Raw genomic sequence first — 22,985 nt, forward strand, 5'->3', positions numbered from 1 at the left:
GGAACCCCATTATATGGAATAACAGGGTTCATAGAACCCCCATTATATGGAATAACAGGGTTCATAGAACCCCCAAAATATGGAATAACAGGAGTCACAGGAACCCCAATATATGGAATAACAGGGTTCATAGAACCCCCATTATATGGAATAACAGGGTTCATAGAACCCCCAATTTATGGAATAACAGGGTTCATAGAACCCCCATTATATGGAATAACAGGGTTCATAGGTAATAAACAGTAACACATGGGATGAGTCAAAATATACAGTGCAGAAAGGGTCAATGCAGGTAGTACTGGTAGCTATTTGGTTAACTATTTACCTAACTATTTAACTATCTATTTAACTAACTATTTACCTAACTATTTAACTATCTATTTAACTAACTATTTAACTATCTATTTAACTAACTATTTAACTAACTATTTACCTATCTATTTAACTATATATTTAACTAACTATTTAACTAACTATTTAACTAACTAATTAACTATCTATTTAACTATCTATTTAACTATCTATTTAACTAACTATTTAACTATCTATTTAACTATCTATTTAACTATCTATTTAACTAACTATTTAACTATCTATTTAACTATCTATTTAACTATCTATTTACCTATCTATTTAACTATCTATTTAACTATCTATTTAACTATCTATTTAACTATCTATTTAACTATGTATTTAACTAACTATTTAACTATCTATTTAACTATCTATCTAGAACCCCCATTATATGGAATAACAGGGTTCATAGAACCCCCAATATATGGAATAACAGGGTTCATAGAACCCCCATTATATGGAATAACAGGGTTCATAGAACCCCCAATATATGGAATAACAGTGTTCATAGAACCCCCAATATATGGAATAACAGGGTTCATAGAACCCCCAATATATGGAATAACAGGGTTCATAGAACCCCCAATATATGGAATAACAGATTTCATGGAACCCCCAATATATGGAATAACAGTGTTCATAGAACCCCCAATATATGGAATAACAGGGTTCATAGAACCCCCAATATATGGAATAACAGGGTTCATAGAACCCCCAATATATGGAATAACAGGGTTCATAGAACCCCCAAAATATGGAATAACAGGGTTCATAGAACCCCCAATATATGGAATAACAGGGTTCATGGAACCCTCATTATATGGAATAACAGGGTTCATAGAACCCCCAATATATGGAATAACAGTGTTCATAGAACCCCCAATATATGGAATAACAGGGTTCATAGAACCCTCAATATATGGAATAACAGTGTTCATAGAACCCCCAATATATGGAATAACAGGGTTCATAGAACCCCCAATATATGGAATAACAGGGTTCATAGAACCCCCAATATATGGAATAACAGGGTTCATAGAACCCCCAATATATGGAATAACAGTGTTCATAGAACCCCCAATATATGGAATAACAGGGTTCATAGAACCCCCAATATATGGAATAACAGGGTTCATAGAACCCCCAATATATGGAATAACAGGGTTCATAGAACCCCCAATATATGGAATAACAGGGTTCATGGAACCCTCATTATATGGAATAACAGGGTTCATAGAACCCCCAATATATGGAATAACAGTGTTCATAGAACCCCCAATATATGGAATAACAGGGTTCATAGAACCCCCAGTATATGGAATAACAGTGTTCATAGAACCCCCAATATATGGAATAACAGGGTTCATAGAAGCCCCAATATATGGAATAACAGGGTTCATAGAACCCCCAATATATGGAATAACAGGGTTCATGGAACCCCCAATATATGGAATAACAGTGTTCATAGAACCCCCAATATATGGAATAACAGGGTTCATAGAACCCCCAATATATGGAATAACAGGGTTCATAGAACCCCCAATATATGGAATAACAGGGTTCATAGAACCCCCAAAATATGGAATAACAGGGTTCATAGAACTCCCAATATATGGAATAACAGGGTTCATGGAACCCTCATTATATGGAATAACAGGGTTCATAGAACCCCCAATATATGGAATAACAGTGTTCATAGAACCCCCAATATATGGAATAACAGGGTTCATAGAACCCTCAATATATGGAATAACAGTGTTCATAGAACCCCCAATATATGGAATAACAGGGTTCATAGAACCCCCAATATATGGAATAACAGGGTTCATAGAACCCCCAATATATGGAATAACAGGGTTCATAGAACCCCCAATATATGGAATAACAGGGTTCATAGAACCCCCAATATATGGAATAACAGGGTTCATGGAACCCTCATTATATGGAATAACAGGGTTCATAGAACCCCCAATATATGGAATAACAGTGTTCATAGAACCCCCAATATATGGAATAACAGGGTTCATAGAACCCCCAATATATGGAATAACAGGGTTCATAGAACCCCCAATATATGGAATAACAGGGTTCATGGAACCCCCAATATATGGAATAACAGTGTTCATAGAACCCCCAATATATGGAATAACAGGGTTCATAGAACCCCCAATATATGGAATAACAGGGTTCATAGAACCCCCAATATATGGAATAACAGGGTTCATGGAACCCCCAATATATGGAATAACAGTGTTCATAGAACCCCCAATATATGGAATAACAGGGTTCATAGAACCCCCAATATATGGAATAACAGGGTTCATAGAACCCCCAATATATGGAATAACAGGGTTCATGGAACCCCCAGTATATGGAATAACAGTGTTCATAGAACCCCCAATATATGGAATAACAGGGTTCATAGAACCCCCAATATATGGAATAACAGGGTTCATAGAACCCCCAATATATGGAATAACAGGGTTCATGGAACCCCCAATATATGGAATAACAGTGTTCATAGAACCCCCAATATATGGAATAACAGGGTTCATAGAACCCCCAATATATGGAATAACAGGGTTCATAGAACCCCCAATATATGGAATAACAGGGTTCATGGAACCCCCAATATATGGAATAACAGTGTTCATAGAACCCCCAATATATGGAATAACAGGGTTCATAGAACCCCCAATATATGGAATAACAGGGTTCATAGAACCCCCAATATATGGAATAACAGGGTTCATGGAACCCCCAATATATGGAATAACAGTGTTCATAGAACCCCCAATATATGGAATAACAGGGTTCATAGAACCCCCAATATATGGAATAACAGGGTTCATAGAACCCCCAATATATGGAATAACAGGGTTCATGGAACCATTATATGTACTAGTACTGAGTAATGATAACTAGACTATATACACAGGGTACCAGAACTGAGTAATGATAACTAGGCTATATACACAGTGTACCAGTACTGAGTCCATGTGTAGAGGTACGGGGTAATTAAGGTAGATATGTACAGTACACACACTGTTAGGTAGGAATAAAGTGACTCGGCAACAGCATAGGTAATAAACAGTAACACATGGGATGAGTCAAAATATACAGTGCAGAAAGGGTCAATGCAGGTAGTACTGGTAGCTATTTACCTAACTATTTACCTAACTATTTAACTAACTATTTACCTATCTATTTAACTAACTATTTAACTATCTATTTAACTATCTATTTAACTATCTATTTAACTATCTATTTAACTATCTATTTAACTATCTATTTAACTATCTATTTAACTAACTATTTAACTATCTATTTAACTAACTATTTAACTATCTATTTAACTATCTATTTACCTATCTATTTACCTATCTATTTAACTATCTATTTAACTATCTATTTAACTAACTATTTAACTATCTATTTAACTATCTATTTATCAGTCTTATGGCTTGGGGGGGTAGAAGCTGTTCAGGTTCCCGTTGGATTGAGACTTGGTGCATCAGTACTGCTTGCCATTTGGTAGCAGAGAGAATAGTCTATGACTTGGATGGCTGTATGTAGTCTATTACAATTTCTGGGGGCCTTCCTCTGACACCGCCTGGTATAGGGCTCCTGGATGGTAGGGAGCTTGGCCCCAGTGATGTACTGGAAGGGCATAGAACACACGGAAACCATGGAAACCACGAGTTTGATGCATTTGAAACCATTCCTCTGATTCCGCTCCAGCCATTACCACTGAGCCCGTCCTCCCCAATTAAGATGCCACCAACCTCCTGTGGTGGACACCAAGGAACTTCAAGGTTTCCACTTTCTCCCTATGTTTTAATGGGAGCGTGGCTCAGCCATCTGTTTCCTGTAGTCCAACCATCAGCTCGTTTGTCTTACTGACAATCTAAACCAGCAAAATGTAAACAATTATTGATGGATTTCTAGTTCTTGCAAGCATTATTTCGTGCATAAAGGGTTCATGAAGAAAATGGTAAATCTATAAATCAGTGTTATTTTTTTTTATTAGCATGTTGATAAACTTAGCACAGTTTCGTAACCCGCTACCTGATAGGCTACCCTTGAGGAGCTCTCCATGGCGGAGGTTCTGAAACCGCATGGTGCAGAGACACTCACATTCTGATAATTGAAGGACTGTGTCCAATCATACAATGTCAGTTTGGATGGTGTGGTGCTTGGTGCTTTCTGTGACAACTCGGCTCTCTTGCTGTACCTCCTGAACATAACCCTTGTTGATGAGGATTTATTTCTCATGCTGAGACTCAGCGCTATTTTCTGACGCCATTTTAGCAGATCTGTCGCTGCGTTGCGTTTCGGGACGGTTAGTCCAGCCCTCCACTCAGCTGCCTTATCGGACGGCATCACACCCCTCTGAGATTCATCGTTGATGCTGAATGAATAAGAGATTTACATTTCACTTCTTTTTTTTTGCAGTTAGCTGACGCTCTTATCCAGAGCTGCCTATGAATGAACATCGTTCCTCTCAAACGATTACAACTTCGTGTAGGCTATGTAGGACTATATAGCCTATTATGTAAGCCTATGTGGTTGAAGCCCTATTTGGCTCTACTCTAGGCTATGCAACGTAGGCTATTGGTTTAGTTTTTTGCTACGCGTGTAATAAAATAGCAAGAAAGATGTGTAATTAAAAAAAAAAAATCGTCGCTTGAGATAGGTTGTCGAGTCCACCCCATACAGAAGTCCTATGCGTATAAACGTCGGTCTGTAACAAGTGTGTCACGCAATTGCTTCCAGCCACCAGCAGAGGTCGCTGTTATCCCATCCATTCCCCTTGGTCCAATCTGTCGAGCTCTTTGATTTGTGATATTGTCAGTTACTGTAATGACAAATGAATAGTTTCCATTTCCATTGAAGTCAATATATTTTCATCATGTCCAAACTGATTGATTAATTACGTTGTGTAGAATTATGGAGTTTAACTTTCGCGATTGACCTCGTTACATTTCAAATGGCAGAAGTTACCCTGGAGGCTGCTCTTAAATTCTAGGTTGAGGAATGTAATAGCATAACTTAAATACACCTTTTACACACACAAAAAAAAAAAGTAAACAGTAGCATTAAATACGACAACGATATGTCATATTAATGTCGTTGTTGTTCTTCATTTACAACATGTCGAGAGCTTCAGCGATCTCACCGTGACTACATCGGGCATTTATATTTGATCCCCGTGTTCACGCACACCTCCAAAAATAGCCGTTCCGTACAGAGAACACACCTGTGCGAGGAAGGAGGCGCGCGTTTTTAAAAAGTCCTGGCACCACCGGTGGCGGTCGCCGACAGCAGCAGGTTGCGTCGCAGCAAAGAGGCAGTGCCTATCTGACGGGTTGGTCCGCTATTTGAACAATGATTTAGTGGTTGAACAGCGGCACATCATTCAGATGGCTCGAGTGCATCCACCCTCATAATTAGCTGAGGGGGGTGGTGGGAGGTTCTACTGGCGTGACGTAGAAATTGGCTGTGTCTTTCTTGTTCAGCGACTCGATGCTTCTCTCTCTCTCCCTCTGTGATCAGTGGGTGAGAGGGGGGACGGAGCTATCACACAGCGGAGGATACAGCGTGCGCCTCCGGTAAATTACGCTTCCCTCCCCATTCACACACACACACACACACACGCAACACACACACACACACAACAGACACACACACACAACAGACACACACTAACCACATCACACATTCTTTTTTTCTTTACATATCAGCCTCTTGGAACACACTACCCATGATTCCCACCACCATCATCACTGTTTTTTTTGTTTATTTTTACTTCTTGTGCAAACAGAGTCATCCTCTCGTTTTCTCCACCTCTCCGCTCCCTGCTGGATCCCTTCTGGGGGGGATAATAACACGACACCATTGAATCATTCTGCAGCCGTAGTTTCTGCTTCATTTCTCGGCTGTTCTGAATGACGGGCGGAAGGTTTGACTTCGACGATGGAGGAACATACTGCGGAGGGTGGGAGGACGGTAAAGCCCACGGACATGGCATCTGTACCGGGCCAAAGGGCCAGGGCGAATACGCCGGCTCCTGGTCGCACGGCTTTGAGATAGTGGGGGTGTACACCTGGCCCAGCGGGAATACGTACCACGGCTACTGGTCCCAGGGGAAACGGCATGGGCTTGGGGTCGAAACCAAAGGGAAGTGGACTTACCGCGGTGAGTGGAGCCACGGATTCAAGGGTCGCTATGGACTCCGACAGAGTCACAGCACACCTGCCCGGTACGATGGGACGTGGAGTAATGGCCTACAGGACGGGTATGGGATTGAGACCTATGGCGACGGTGGTAAGATATACCATTATACTGTTATACCGGATTGGCATGTAGTTTTTTTTTTCTTCATATTGTGTGTGTCTCTTTAAAACGTGAACCAGTGGGATCTGTCGTGATGTGTTGTGGTTTTTGACGTGCGAAAAAGGTTCAAAGAGAAACGGAGATGTGACTGTCTATAGCGTTGGTTTATTATTGCGTTATTAATAGCGTTAATACCGGATTGTAACTTTTCACATTTATACATATTTTTTTTTGGGGGGGGGGGGGCGGGCTTTTGACCATTACGCGCAAGAAAACACGTTTGTCACCGATGCGCCGTAAAATGTTGGATTTAAGTCCACAATAAGTAGCTTCCACTCGATCATTTTGATTGATTAAATACATATTCGATGTGTTACTTATCTAAGCATCAGTTCATCATTTAGAACGCTGCGTGGGTTCTCTCTCTCTCTCTCTTTCTCTCTCTCTCTCTCTCTTTCTCTCTCTCTCTCTCTCTCTCTCTTTATCTCTCTCTCTCTCTCTCTCTCTCTCTCTCTCTCTCTCTCTCTCTCTCTCTCTCTCTCTCTATCTCCCTGTGTGTCTCTCTCTCTCTCTCTTTCTCTCTCTCTCTCTCTCTCTCTCTCTCTCTTTCTCTCTCTCTCTCTCTCTCTCTCTCTCTCTCTCTCTCTCTCTATCTCCCTGTGTGTCTCTATCTCTCTCTCTCTCTCTGTGTGTCTCTCTCTCTCTCAATCTCTCTCTCTCTCTCTCTCTCTCTCTCTCTCTCTCTCTCTCTCTCTCTCTCTCTCTCTCTCTCTCTCTCTCTGTCAGTACTAGACTATGAGTTGCCTGTGTTATTCCGTGACCAACAACTCGCGTTTTCAGCCATTGATTTATACTACACATGTGACAGTAACAGTGTACTCGGGGGTGATGGAGGGTAGAGAGATAGAGCAAGTGTGTGTGTGTGTGGTCAAAGTGCGTGCAGAGCAACCCTCTGGCTAGCATAGATACTGCCATCTAGGTTATTATAGCTAGACTATCACCTAGCCTATTGGTCTATCTGTGGCCCATTCTAAGATTGAAACCACACTAAAATAAGACTTAAAATATGTTTTTCATATTGAAGCCTATTCCTTTCTGTCAGTAAACAGCCAGTACTGAGACCCCATAAAGATGTGTCCTATATACGCACGGTCCTCTATATAAGCCCTTCATTCTCCTAACCTACACAGTCAGCAGTGTGGACACCCTGGATGGGTGCTGAAAGTGAAACCAGAGCAGGTTGACAGACAGACACATCGGTCTACAGGGGTCCTCTGTATATAACCTCACTACTAACTATTATGTTACTGCTGTTCTTTCATTATTTGTTAATTCATTTTTATTTTATTATATTTTTTTATTTTTTATTACTTAACACTTATTTTTCTTAAAACTGCGTTAAGGGCTTGTAAATGTAAGCATTTCACTGTAAGGTCTACTACACCTGTTGTATTCAGCATTTCACTGTAAGGTCTACTACACATGTTGTATTCATCATTTCACTGTAAGGTCTACTACACCTGTTGTATTCAGCATTTCACTGTAAGGTCTACTACACCTGTTGTATTCAGCATTTCAATGTGAGGTCTACTACACCTGTTGTATTCAGCATTTCACTGTAAGGTCTACTACACCTGTTGTATTCAGCATTTCACTGTGAGGTCTACTACATCTGTTGTATTCAGCATTTCACTGTGAGGTCTACTGCACCTGTTGTATTCAGCATTTCACTGTAAGGTCTACTACATATGTTGTGTTCAGCATTTCACTGTGAGGTCTACTACACCTGTTGTATTCAGCATTTCACTGTAAGGTCTACTACACCTGTTGTATTCAGCATTTCACTGTAAGGTCTACTACACCTGTTGTATTCAGCATTTCACTGTGAGGTCTACTACACCTGTTGTATTCAGCATTTCACTGTAAGGTCTACTACACCTGTTGTATTCAGCATTTCACTGTGAGGTCTACTACACCTGTTGTATTCAGCATTTCACTGTAAGGTCTACTACACCTGTTGTATTCAGCATTTCACTGTGAGGTCTACTACACCTGTTGTATTCAGCATTTCACTGTAAGGTCTACTACACCTGTTGTATTCAGCATTTCACTGTAAGGTCTACTACACATGTTGTATTCATCATTTCACTGTAAGGTCTACTACACCTGTTGTATTCAGCATTTCACTGTAAGGTCTACTACACCTGTTGTATTCAGCATTTCACTGTGAGGTCTACTACACCTGTTGTATTCAGCATTCCACTGTAAGGTCTACTACACCTGTTGTATTCAGCATTTCACTGTGAGGTGTACTACACCTGTTGTATTCAGCATTTCACTGTAAGGTCTACTACACCTGTTGTATTCAGCATTTCACTGTAAGGTCTACTACACCTGTTGTATTCAGCATTTCACTGTAAGGTCTACTACACCTGTTGTATTCAGCATTTCACTGTAAGGTCTACTACACCTGTTGTATTCAGCATTTCACTGTGAGGTGTACTACACCTGTTGTATTCAGCATTTCACTGTAAGGTCTACTACACCTGTTGTATTCAGCATTTCACTGTAAGGTCTACTACACCTGTTGTATTCAGCATTTCACTGTAAGGTCTACTACACCTGTTGTATTCAGCATTTCACTGTAAGGTCTACTACACCTGTTGTATTCAGCATTTCACTGTGAGGTGTACTACACCTGTTGTATTCAGCATTTCACTGTAAGGTCTACTACACCTGTTGTATTCAGCATTTCACTGTACGGTCTACTACACCTGTTGTATTCAGCATTTCACTGTAAGGTCTACTACACCTGTTGTATTCAGCATTTCACTGTGAGGTCTACTACACCTGTTGTATTCAGCATTTCACTGTGAGGTGTACTACACCCGTTGTATTCAGCATTTCACTGTAAGGTCTACTACACCTGTTGTATTCAGCAAAGGTCTACCTACTGTAAGGTCTACCTGCACCTGTTGTATTCAGCATTTCACTGTGAGGTCTACTACCCCTGTTGTATTCAGCATTTCACTGTGAGGTCTACTACACCTGTTGTATTCAGCACATGTGACTAATAACATTTGATTTGATTTGATCTGACTTATGTAAACAAAGGAGTATTCCCAGATCAGGCGAGGAGATAGCATGGACCCTGCCAGCCCCCACAAGGGACCTTGATGTCTGTTGTTAACTGGTGTTCTCTATGGCATATCATTCACTATGTCACATTAGTCCTGTTGGTGCCATCTGATATTATTAAAACAAACCTCATCCCCCAAGTACTGTCGTATGTTAGTGACGTCACTAAGCAACATTTCCTACTACAGAGGCTACTCCTAAAGTCATGGACATCTGACCATTGTGATCCTATATAGTGTAATCTTCCAACCCTGACAGCCTTTTCTAAAATGTATGACGCAAAAAAATGCCCTCATCAATCTACTACACACAATACCCCATAATGACATCACAATACCCCATAGTGACATCACAATACCCCATAATGACATCACAATACCCCATAGTGACATCACAATACACCATAATGACATCACAATACCCCATAATGACATCACAATACACCATAATGACATCACAATACCCCATAATGACATCACAATACCCCCATAATGACATCACAATACCCCCATAATGACATCACAATACCCCCATAATGACATCACAATACACCATAATGACAGGATTGGTGCATAATAAGTTTTTTCTTTATTTTTACTATTTTCTACATTATAGAATAATAGTGAAGACATCAAACGAAGAAATAACACATATGGAACCATGTAGTAACCAAAAAAATGCGTTAATAATAAAAATAAATCCTCTGTGGAGATCTCTGCAGCACTCCACCAATCAGGCCTTTTTTTCTTTTTGAAACCATTTTTAATTCCATTTTTTAATAAATACTTTTATTAAGCCCTCCACATATACATTCTGCAGCTTTGTAAACCTCCAATTGTCCTAATATTCCAACCGCTAAAACCTCCACCCAAATCTAGGTCTGATTTGATTTGATTTGTTTTGACTCCTAGACCATCTCCCAATCAGGCCTTTATGGTCGAGTGGCCAGACGGATGCCACTCCTCAGTAAAAGGCACATGACAGCCCTCTTGGAGTGAGAAACAAGACTCTTTGGTCTGATGAAACCAAGATTGAACTGTTTGGCCTGAATGCCAAGCATCACGTCTGGAGGAATCCTGGCAACGTCCCTACGGTGAAGCATGGTGGTGGTAGCATCATGTGAGAATGTTTTTCAGCGGCAGGGACTGGGAGACTAGTCAGGATCGAGGGAAAGATGAACGGAGCAAAGTACAGAGAGATGCTTGATGAAAACTTGCTCCAGAGCGCTCAGGACCTCAGACTGGTGTGAAGGTTCACCTTCCAACAGGACAACGACCCTAAGCACACAGCCAAGACAACACAGGAGTGACTTCAGAACAGTTCTCTGAATGTCCTTGAGTGACCCAGCCAGAGCTCGGACTTGAACCCGATCAAACTTCTCTGGCGAAACCTAAAAATAGATGTGCAGCGACGCTCCCCATCCAACCTGACAGAGTCTGAGACTTTGTTTTTGTTTAGAATAAGGCTGGAATGTAACAAAAGGTGGAAAAGAAGTAAAGAGGTCTGAATACTTTCCTAGCAGTATCTACCACCCTGGTCTGGAGGGTCAGTTGGAGTCCTATCAGAATCTACCACCCTGGTCTGGAGGGTCAGTTGGAGTCCTATCAGTATCTACCACCCTGGTCTGGAGGGTCAGTTGGAGTCCTATCAGTATCTACCACCCTGGTCTGGAGGGTCAGTTGGAGTCCTAGCAGTATCTATCACCCTGGTCTGGAGGGTCAGTTGGAGTCCTAGCAGTATCTACCACCCTGGTCTGGAGGGTCAGTTGGAGTCCTAGCAGTATCTACCACCCTGGTCTGGAGGGTCAGTTGAAGTCCTATCAGTATCTACCACCCTGGTCTGGAGGGTCAGTTGGAGTCCTAGCAGTATCTACCACCCTGGTCTGGAGGGTCAGTTGAAGTCCTATCAGTATCTACCACCCTGGTCTGGAGGGTCAGTTGGAGTCCTAGCAGTATCTACCACCCTGGTCTGGAGGGTCAGTTGAAGTCCTATCAGTATCTACCACCCTGGTCTGGAGGGTCAGTTGGAGTCCTAGCAGTATCTACCACCCTGGTCTGGAGGGTCAGTTGGAGTCCTAGCAGTATCTACCACCCTGGTCTGGAGGGTCAGTTGAAGTCCTATCAGTATCTACCACCCTGGTCTGGAGGGTCAGTTGGAGTCCTAGCAGTATCTACCACCCTGGTCTGGAGGGTCAGTTGGAGTCCTAGCAGTATCTACCACCCTGGTCTGGAGGGTCAATTGAAGTCCTAGCAGTATCTACCACCCTGGTCTGGAGGGTCAGTTGGAGTCCTATCAGTATCTACCACCCTGGTCTGGAGGGTCAATTGAAGTCCTAGCAGTATCTACCACCCTGGTCTGGAGGGTCAGTTGGAGTCCTATCAGTATCTACCACCCTGGTCTGGAGGGTCAGTTGGAGTCCTAGCAGTATCTACCACCCTGGTCTGGAGGGTCAGTTGGAGTCCTAGCAGTATCTACCACCCTGGTCTGGAGGGTCAGTTGGAGTCCTAGCAGTATCTATCACCCTGGTCTGGAGGGTCAGTTGGAGTCCTAGCAGTATCTACCACCCTGGTCTGGAGGGTCAGTTGGAGTCCTAGCAGTATCTACCACCCTGGTCTGGAGGGTCAGTTGAAGTCCTATCAGTATCTACCACCCTGGTCTGGAGGGTCAGTTGGAGTCCTAGCAGTATCTACCACCCTGGTCTGGAGGGTCAGTTGAAGTCCTATCAGTATCTACCACCCTGGTCTGGAGGGTCAGTTGGAGTCCTAGCAGTATCTACCACCCTGGTCTGGAGGGTCAGTTGAAGTCCTATCAGTATCTACCACCCTGGTCTGGAGGGTCAGTTGGAGTCCTAGCAGTATCTACCACCCTGGTCTGGAGGGTCAGTTGGAGTCCTAGCAGTATCTACCACCCTGGTCTGGAGGGTCAGTTGAAGTCCTATCAGTATCTACCACCCTGGTCTGGAGGGTCAGTTGGAGTCCTAGCAGTATCTACCACCCTGGTCTGGAGGGTCAGTTGGAGTCCTAGCAGTATCTACCACCCTGGTCTGGAGGGTCAATTGAAGTCCTAGCAGTATCTACCACCCTGGTCTGGAGGGTCAGTTGGAGTCCTATCAGTATCTACCACCCTGGTCTGGAGGGTCAATTGAAGTCCTAGCAGTATCTACCACCCTGGTCTGGAGGGTCAGTTGGAGTCCTATCAGTATCTACCACCCTGGTCTGGAGGGTCAGTTGGAGTCCTAGCAGTATCTACCACCCTGGTCTGGAGGGTCAGTTGGAGTCCTAGCAGTATCTACCACCCTGGTCTGGAGGGTCAGTTGGAGTCCTAGCAGTATCTACCACCCTGGTCTGGAGGGTCAGTTGAAGTCCTAGCAGTATCTACCACCCTGGTCTGGAGGGTCAGTTGGAGTCCTATCAGTATCTACCACCCTGGTCTGGAGGGTCAGTTGGAGTCCTAGCAGTATCTACCACCCTGGTCTGGAGGGTCAGTTGGAGTCCTAGCAGTATCTACCACCCTGGTCTGGAGGGTCAGTTGGAGTCCTAGCAGTATCTACCACCCTGGTCTGGAGGGTCAGTTGGAGTCCTAGCAGTATCTACCACCCTGGTCTGGAGGGTCAGTTGGAGTCCTATCAGTATCTACCACCCTGGTCTGGAGGGTCAGTTGGAGTCCTATCAGTATCTACCACCCTGGTCTGGAGGGTCAGTTGGAGTCCTAGCAGTATCTACCACCCTGGTCTGGAGGGTCAGTTGGAGTCCTAGCAGTATCTATCACCCTGGTCTGGAGGGTCAATTGGAGTCCTAGCAGTATCTACCACCCTGGTCTGGAGGGTCAGTTGGAGTCCTAGCAGTATCTACCACCCTGGTCTGGAGGGTCAGTTGGAGTCCTATCAGTATCTACCACCCTGGTCTGGAGGGTCAATTGAAGTCCTATCAGAATCTACCACCCTGGTCTGGAGGGTCAATTGAAGTCCTATCAGTATCTACCACCCTGGTCTGGGGGGTCAGTTGGAGTCCTAGCAGTATCTACCACCCTGGTCTGGGGGAGTCAGTTGGAATCCTAGCAGTATCTACCACCCTAGTCTGGAGGGTCAGTTGAAGTCCTATCAGTATCTATCACCCTGGTCTGGGGGGTCAGTTGGAGTCCTAGCAGGAGCTACCACCCTAGTCTGGAGGGTCAGTTGAAGTCCTATCAGTATCTATCACCCTGGTCTGGAGGGTCAGTTGAAGTCCTAGCAGTATCTAACACCCTGGTCTGGAGGGTCAGTTGAAGTCCTAGCAGTATCTACCACCCTGGTTTGGGGGGTCAGTTGAAGTGCTAGCAGTATCTACCACCCTGGTCTGGAGGGTCAGTTGGAGTCCTATCAGTATCTATCACCCTGGTCTGTTCCATGCTGCTCAGTTTCCAGTCATCTCAGTTTCCAGCTATGATCCCTTATTGATGTCACTTGTTAAATCCACTTCAAATCAGTGTAGATGAAGGGGAGGAGACAGGTGGTTAAAGAAGGATTTTTAAACCTTGAGACAATTGAGACATGGATTGTGTATGTGAGCCATTCAGAGGGTGAATGGGCAAGACAACATATTTAAGTGCCTTTGAACGGGGTATGGTAGTAGGTGCCAGGCACTGGTTGGTGCCAAGAACTGCAACTCTGCTGGGTATTTCATGCTCAACAGTTCCCCGATTGTGTCAAGAATGGTCCACCACCCAAAGGACATCCAGCCAACTTGACACAACTGTGGGAAGCATTGGAGTCAACATGGGCCAGCATCCCTGTGGAACGCTTTGGACACCTTGTAGAGTCAACATGGGCCAGCATCCCCGTGGAACGCTTTAGACACCTTGTAGAGTCAACATGGGCCAGCATCCCTGTGGAACGCTTTGGACACCTTGTAGAGTCAACATAGGCCAGCATCCCTGTGGAACGCTTTGGACACCTTGTAGAGTCAACATGGGCCAGCATCCCTGTGGAACGCTTTGGACACCTTGTAGAGTCAACATGGGCCAGCATCCCTGTGGAACGCTTTAGACACCTTGTAGAGTCAACATGGGCCAGCATCCCTGTGGAACGCTTTAGACACCTTGTAGAGTCAACATGGGCCAGCATCCCTGTGGAACGCTTTAGACACCTTGTAGAGTCAACATGGGCCAGCATCCCTGTGGAACGCTTTGGACACCTTGTAGAGTCAACATGGGCCAGCATCCCTGTGGAACGCTTTGGACACCTTGTAGAGTCAACATGGGCTAGCATCCCTGTGGAACACTTTCAACACCTTGTAGAGTCAACATGGGCCAGCATCCCTGTGGAACGCTTTAGACACCTTGTAGAGTCAACATGGGCCAGCATCCCTGTGGAACACTTTCAACACCTAGTAGAAGCCGTGTCCTGACAAAATTGAGGCTGTTCTGAGGGCAAAAGGGTGGGCAACTCAATACTGGTGTCCTTAATGTTTTGTACACTCAGTGCACAATCAATCAAATGTATTTATAAATCCCTTTTAACATTGGCAGATTTAAACAAAATATACATGTTTTACAAGCTACTGATGTTGTAGGTTTGTGGGTATCTATCCACCCATTATAACCTAAATACTCAATGTCTGAGTCCAAATTGCATCCTATTCTCTTCATAGTGCACTACTTTTGACTAGAGCCCTAAAAGGTAGTGTACACTTCTTATTTTTTTAAACTTTATTTAACTAGGCAAGTCAGATAAGAACAAATTCCTATTTACAATGACAGCCTATTGGGGAACAGTTGGTTAACTGCTTTGGTCAGGGGCAGAACAACATATTTTTTTACCTTGTCAGATCGAGGATTCAATCTAGCAACGTTTCAGTTACTGGCCCAACGCTCTGACCACCTGGCTACCTGCCACCTCTACGCTCTGACCACTAGTCTACCTGCCTCCTCTACACTCTAACCACTCGGCTACCTGCCACCTCTACGCTCTGACCACTAGTCTACCTGCCTCCTCTACACTCTAACCACTAGTCTACCTGCTGCCTCTACACTCTAACCACTAGACTACCTACCTCCTCTACACTCTAACCACTAGTCTACCTGCCTCCTCTACACTCTAACCACTAGGCTACCTGCCACCTCTACACTCTAACCACTAGGCTACCTGCCACCTCTACACTCTAACCACTAGGCTACCTGCCTCCTCTACACTCTAACCACTAGGCTACCTGCCTCCTCTACACTCTAACCACTAGACTACCTGCCTCCTCTACACTCTAACCACTAGGCTACCTGCCTCCTCTACACTCTAACCACTAGGCTACCTGCCTCCTCTACACTCTAACCACTAGACTACCTACCTCCTCTACACTCTAACCACTAGTCTACCTGCCTCCTCTACACTCTAACCACTAGGCTACCTGCCTCCTCTACACTCTAACCACTAGGCTACCTGCCTTCTCTACACTCTAACCACTAGTCTACCTGCTGCCCCTACACTCTAACCACTAGTCTACCTGCCTCCTCTACACTCTAACCACTAGGCTACCTGCTGCTTCTACACTCTAACCACTAGTCTACCTGCCTCCTCTACACTCTAACCACTAGTCTACCTGCCTCCTCTACACTCTAACCACTAGGCTACCTGCTGCCTCTACACTCTAACCACTAGTCTACCTGCCTCCTCTACACTCTAACCACTAGACTACCTGACCCCTCTACACTCTAACCACTAGGCTACCTGCCTCCTCTACACTCTAACCACTAGTCTACCTGCTGCCCCTACACTCTAACCACTAGGCTACCTGCCTCCTCTACACTCTAACCACTAGGCTACCTGCCTCCTCTACACTCTAACCACTAGGCTACCCTGCCTCCTCTACACTCTAACCACTAGTCTAACTGCTGCCCCTACACTCTAACCACTAGTCTACCTGCCTCCTCTACACTCTAACCACTAGACTACCTGCCTCCTCTACACTCTAACCACTAGGCTACCTGCCTCCTCTACACTCTAACCACTAGACTACCTGCCTCCTCTACAATCTAACCACTAGGCTACCCTGCCACCTCTACACTCTAACCACTAGGCTACCCTGCCTCCTCTACACTCTAACCACTAGTCTAACTGCTGCCCCTACACTCTAACCACTAGTCTACCTGCCTCCTCTACACTCTAACCACTAGACTACCTGACCCCTCTACACTCTAACCACTAGGCTACCTGCCTCCTCTACACTCTAACCACTAGGCTACCTGCCTCCTCTACACTCTAACCACTAGGCTACCTGCCTCCTCTACACTCTAACCACTAGACTACCTGCCTCCTCTACACTCTAACCACTAGGCTACCCTGCCTCCTCTACACTCTAACCACTAGTCTAACTGCTGCCCCTACACTCTAACCACTAGTCTACCTGCCTCCTCTACACTCTAACCACTAGGCTACCTGCCTCCTCTACACTCTAACCACTAGACTACCTGCCTCCTCTACACTCTAACCACTAGGCTACCGGCCTCCTCTACACTCTAACCACTAGGCTACCTGCCTCCTCTACACTCTAACCACTAGACTACCTACCTCCTCTACACTCTAACCACTAGTCTACCTGCCTCCTCTACACTCTAACCACTAGGCTACCTGCCTCCTCTACACTCTAACCACTAGGCTACCTACCACCTCTACACTCTATCCACTAGGCTACCTGCCTCCTCTACACTCTAACCACTAGTCTACCTGCTGCCTCTACACTCTAACCACTAGTCTACCTGCTGCCTCTACACTCTAACCACTAGTCTACCTGCTGCCTCTACACTCTAACCACTAGTCTACCTGCTGCCTCTACACTCTAACCACTAGTCTACCTGCTGCCCCTACACTCTAACCACTAGTCTACCTGCCTCCTCTACACTCTAACCACTAGGCTACCTGCTGCTTCTACACTCTAACCACTAGTCTACCTGCCTCCTCTACACTCTAACCACTAGACTACCTGCCTCCTCTACACTCTAACCACTAGACTACCTGCCTCCTCTACACTCTAACCACTAGTCTACCTGCTGCCCCTACACTCTAACCACTAGTCTACCTGCCTCCTCTACACTCTAACCACTAGGCTACCTGCTGCCTCTACACTCTAACCACTAGTCTACCTGCCTCCTCTACACTCTAACCACTAGACTACCTGACCCCTCTACACTCTAACCACTAGGCTACCTGCCTCCTCTACACTCTAACCACTAGTCTACCTGCTGCCCCTACACTCTAACCACTAGGCTACCTGCCTCCTCTACACTCTAACCACTAGGCTACCTGCCTCCTCTACACTCTAACCACTAGGCTACCCTGCCTCCTCTACACTCTAACCACTAGTCTAACTGCTGCCCCTACACTCTAACCACTAGTCTACCTGCCTCCTCTACACTCTAACCACTAGACTACCTGCCTCCTCTACACTCTAACCACTAGGCTACCTGCCTCCTCTACACTCTAACCACTAGACTACCTGCCTCCTCTACAATCTAACCACTAGGCTACCCTGCCACCTCTACACTCTAACCACTAGGCTACCCTGCCTCCTCTACACTCTAACCACTAGTCTAACTGCTGCCCCTACACTCTAACCACTAGTCTACCTGCCTCCTCTACACTCTAACCACTAGACTACCTGACCCCTCTACACTCTAACCACTAGGCTACCTGCCTCCTCTACACTCTAACCACTAGGCTACCTGCCTCCTCTACACTCTAACCACTAGGCTACCTGCCTCCTCTACACTCTAACCACTAGACTACCTGCCTCCTCTACACTCTAACCACTAGACTACCTGCCTCCTCTACACTATAACCACTAGGCTACCTGCCTCCTCTACACTCTAACCACTAGACTACCTGCCTCCTCTACACTCTAACCACTAGGCTACCCTGCCACCTCTACACTCTAACCACTAGACTACCTGCCTCCTCTACTCTCTAACCACTAGGCTACCTGCCTCCTCTACTCTCTAACCACTAGGCTACCTGCCACCTCTACACTCTAACTACTAGTCTACCTGCCGTCCCTACACCCTAACCACTAGGTTACCTGCCTCCTCTACACTCTAACCACTAGGCTACCTTCCGCCTCTACACTCTAACCACTAGGCTACCTGCCTCCTCTACACTCTAACCACTATGCTACCTGCCTCCTCTACACTCTAACCACTCGACTACCTGCCTCCTCTACACTCTAACCACTAGGCTACCTGCCTCCTCTACACTCTAACCACTAGGCTACCTGCCTCCTCTACACTCTAACCACTAGGCTACCTGCCTCCTCTACACTCTAACCACTAGGCTACCTGCCACCTCTACACTCTAACCACTAGACTACCTGCCTCCTCTACACTCTAACCACTAGGCTACCTGCCTCCTCTACACTCTAACCACGAGGCTACCTGCCTCCTCTACACTCTAACCACTAGGCTACCTGCCTCCTCTACATTCTAACCACTAGACTACCTGCCTCCTCTACACTCTAACCACTAGGCTACCTGCCTCCTCTACACTCTAACCATTAGGCTACCTGCCTCCTCTACTCTCTAACCACTATGCTACCTGCCACCTCTAAACTCTAACTACTAGTCTACCTGCCGTCCCTACACTCTAACCACTAGGCTACCTGCCTCCTCTACTCTCTAACCACTAGGCTACCTGCCTCCTCTACTCTCTAACCACTAGGCTACCTGCCTCCTCTACACTCTAACCACTAGGCTACCTGCCTCCTCTACACTCTAACCACTAGGCTACCTGCCTCCTCTACACTCTAACCACTAGGCTACCTGCCGCCTCTACACTCTAACCACTAGGCTACCTGCCTCCTCTACACTCTAACCACTATGCTACCTGCCTCCTCTACACTCTAACCACTCGACTACCTGCCTCCTCTACACTCTAACCACTAGGCTACCTGCCACCTCTACACTCTAACCACTAGGCTACCTGCCACCTCTACACTCTAACCACTCGACTACCTGTCGTTAAACAGATCATTTGTTGGAACTGTTCATTTGATCAGAGCCCTGCTAAGTCTGATAGACTGAGGTAATGTATTGCTGCTGCCCCAAATGGAACCCTATTCTCTATTTAGTGCACTTCTTTTGACCAGCGCTCATAGAGCTCTGTTTAAAAATAGGGAACTATATAGGGGATAGTGTGCTTTTTGGGATACATTATGTTTCTGCAGATTCCTATTATTCCGTTTGAATTATATTGATGTATGGTTTTCCTTCCTATCTAATCAATGTCTCAGTATGTAATGATATCTATGATACCAGGTGGGTTTTCCTTCCTATCTAATCAATGTCTCAGTATGTAATGATATCTATGATACCAGGTGGGTTTCTTTCTCATCTAATCAATGTCTAATGAGCTTGATGTTGTTGTAGGACGTTAGTATCCTTCATTGAGAGCGTTGGGCCAGTTTCCCTCTGTGCCTTTTATTGTGGCTTTTAGACAATACTGTTAAGATCAGTCAATCAACCGATCAATCGATCAATCAATCAATCAATCAACAGATCAATCGATTAATCAGTCAATCAACCCACCAACCAGCCATCCAACCAATCAATCAATCAATCAATCAACCAATCAATCAACGCACCAACCAACCAACCAATCAATCAGTCAATCAATCTATTCACCCCCATCTCTACTGTCCTCTCTCCTCCAGGTACATACCAGGGCCAGTGGATGGGCGGGATGCGGCACGGTTATGGCGTGCGCCAGAGTGTTCCCTACGGCATGGCAACAGTGATCCGCTCTCCACTCCGTACCTCTCTAGCGTCCCTACGCTCCGAGCAGAGCAATGGCACCGTGCTCCAGGACCTCTCGGGTGACACGCCCACCGGCGGCCGGGGCGGGTTCGTCCTCAACTTCCACTCGGACGGCGAAGTGGTCACAGGGAAGAAGAAGGGTCTGTTCCGCCGCGGCTCGCTGTTCGGGAGCCTCCGTCGGCTACACAAGTCCGAATCGAAGTCGTCCATCTCCAGCAAGAGGAGTTCGGCACGCAGCGACGCCGCTATGAGCCGCATCAGCTCCTCCGACGCAGACGCCAACTCCACCGTCTCCCTGGGCGACGGAGAGCTGCCGGAAGAGGACTTGGTATTGGAGGATCACGTGGATGCCACCACCACCGAGACGTACACGGGGGAGTGGAAGAACGACAAGCGCAACGGGTTCGGCGTCAGCGAACGTTCCAACGGGATGAAGTACGAGGGGGAGTGGCTGAACAACAAGCGCCACGGTTACGGGTGCACCACCTTCCCCGAGGGGAACAAGGAAGAAGGGAAGTACAAGAATAACGTGTTGGTTCGTGGAATAAGGAAGCAGCTGATCCCGCTAAAGAACCCCAAAACCAAAGAGAAGGTGGACCGGGCCGTGGAGGGGGCGCGGAGGGCAGGGGCCACCTCCAGGACGAAAGTGGAAATAGCAGCTTCCAGGTAGGTCGGTGAGGTGTGTGTGTGTGTGTACGAGAGAGGCTGAGTGAGAGACAGAATATGTGTATGAGAGAATGTGTAAATACACAAACTACTATGCAGCATTCAAAATCCACAAGATCAAAGGCCCTTCCTACATTCCCTGTATGGCTGGTGTGGCTGGTATGGCTGGTGTGGCTGGTGTGCCTGGTGTGGCTGGTGTGCCTGGTGTGGCTGGTGTGGCTGGTGTGCCTGGTGTGCCTGGTGTGGCTGGTGTGGCTGGTGTGGCTGGTGTGGCTGGTGTGCCTGGTGTGCCTGGTGTGGCTGGTGTGCCTGGTGTGGCTGGTGTGCCTGGTGTGGCTGGTGTGCCTGGTGTGGCTGGTGTGGCTGGTGTGGCTGGTGTGCCTGGTGTGGCTGGTGTGGCTGGTGTGGCTGGTGTGGCTGGTGTGCCTGGTATGGCTGGTGTGCCTGGTGTGCCTGGTGTGGCTGGTGTGCCTGGTATGGCTGGTGTGCCTGGTGTGCCTGGTGTGGCTGGTGTGCCTGGTGTGCCTGGTGTGGCTGGTGTGCCTGGTGTGGCTGGTGTGGCTGGTGTGCCTGGTGTGGCTGGTGTGGCTGGTGTGGCTGGTGTGCCTGGTGTGGCTGGTGTGGCTGGTATGGCTGGTGTGCCTGGTGTGGCTGGTGTGGCTGGTGTGGCTGGTATGGCTGGTGTGCCTGGTGTGCCTGGTGTGGCTGGTGTGGCTGGTGTGGCTGGTGTGCCTGGTGTGGCTGGTGTGCCTGGTATGGCTGGTGTGGCTGGTGTGCCTGGTGTGGCTGGTGTGGCTGGTGTGCCTGGTGTGGCTGGTGTGGCTGGTGTGCCTGGTGTGGCTGATGTGGCTGGTGTGGCTGGTGTGGCTGGTGTGCCTGGTGTGGCTGGTGTGGCTGGTGTGGCTGGTATGGCTGGTGTGGCTGGTGTGGCTGGTATGGCTGGTGTGGCTGGTGTGGCTGGTATGGCTGGTGTGGCTGGTGTGCCTGGTGTGCCTGATGTGCCTGGTATGGCTGGTGTGGCTGGTGTGCCTGGTGTGGCTGGTGTGGCTGGTGTGCCTGGTGTGGCTGGTGTGGCTGGTGTGGCTGGTGTGGCTGGTGTGCCTGGTGTGGCTGGTGTGGCTGGTGTGGCTGGTGTGGCTGGTGTGGCTGGTATGGCTGGTGTGGCTGGTGTGCCTGGTGTGCCTGATGTGCCTGGTGTGGCTGGTGTGGCTGGTGTGGCTGGTGTGCCTGGTGTGCCTGGTGTGGCTGGTGTGGCTGGTGTGCCTGGTGTGGCTGGTGTGCCTGGTGTGCCTGGTGTGGCTGGTGTGCCTGGTGTGCCTGGTGTGCCTGGTATGGCTGGTATGGCTGGTATGGCTGGTGTGCCTGGTGTGGCTGGTGTGGCTGGTGTGGCTGGTGTGGCTGGTGTGGCTGGTGTGCCTGGTGTGCCTGGTGTGCCTGGTATGGCTGGTATGGCTGTACAACCAGCTAGCGGAGTATTACTGCATAACTCCTGGCTATTTCTGTGGAGCATCACGCTACGGATCTTCAGTTGAATAGTTCAGCTCGGTTGTGATGTGTGATGATGTGTAACAACAGACTTATGACAGTGGGCCCTAATTCATCATCATCGCTGCTTTTCAAATCAAATCAAATTCAATTGTATTAGTCACACGGGCCCGAATACAACAGGTGTAGGTAGACCTTACAGTGAAATGCTTACTTACAAGCCCTTAACCAACAAT

At 46.7% G+C, this 22,985-nt stretch overlaps 1 protein-coding gene across 1 annotated transcript in view; it reads left to right on the forward strand.

Moving 5' to 3' along the window:
* The first annotated feature begins 5,636 nt into the window (after window positions 1–5,636).
* Window positions 5,637–22,985, forward strand: part of LOC110489526 (junctophilin-1) — a 100,189-nt gene continuing 82,840 nt past the window's right edge. The window contains exons 1-3 of the mRNA XM_036945667.2: window positions 5,637–5,966; window positions 6,179–6,681; window positions 20,496–21,264. Coding sequence (XP_036801562.2) covers window positions 6,303–6,681; window positions 20,496–21,264 — 1,148 coding nt within the window. The 5' untranslated portion in view covers window positions 5,637–5,966; window positions 6,179–6,302. The remainder of the gene's footprint in view (window positions 5,967–6,178; window positions 6,682–20,495; window positions 21,265–22,985) is intronic.

Source organism: Oncorhynchus mykiss, chromosome 15 (assembly GCF_057628025.1).
Source record: "Oncorhynchus mykiss isolate SJ-2025 chromosome 15, ASM5762802v1, whole genome shotgun sequence".
Classification (NCBI taxonomy): domain Eukaryota; kingdom Metazoa; phylum Chordata; class Actinopteri; order Salmoniformes; family Salmonidae; genus Oncorhynchus; species Oncorhynchus mykiss.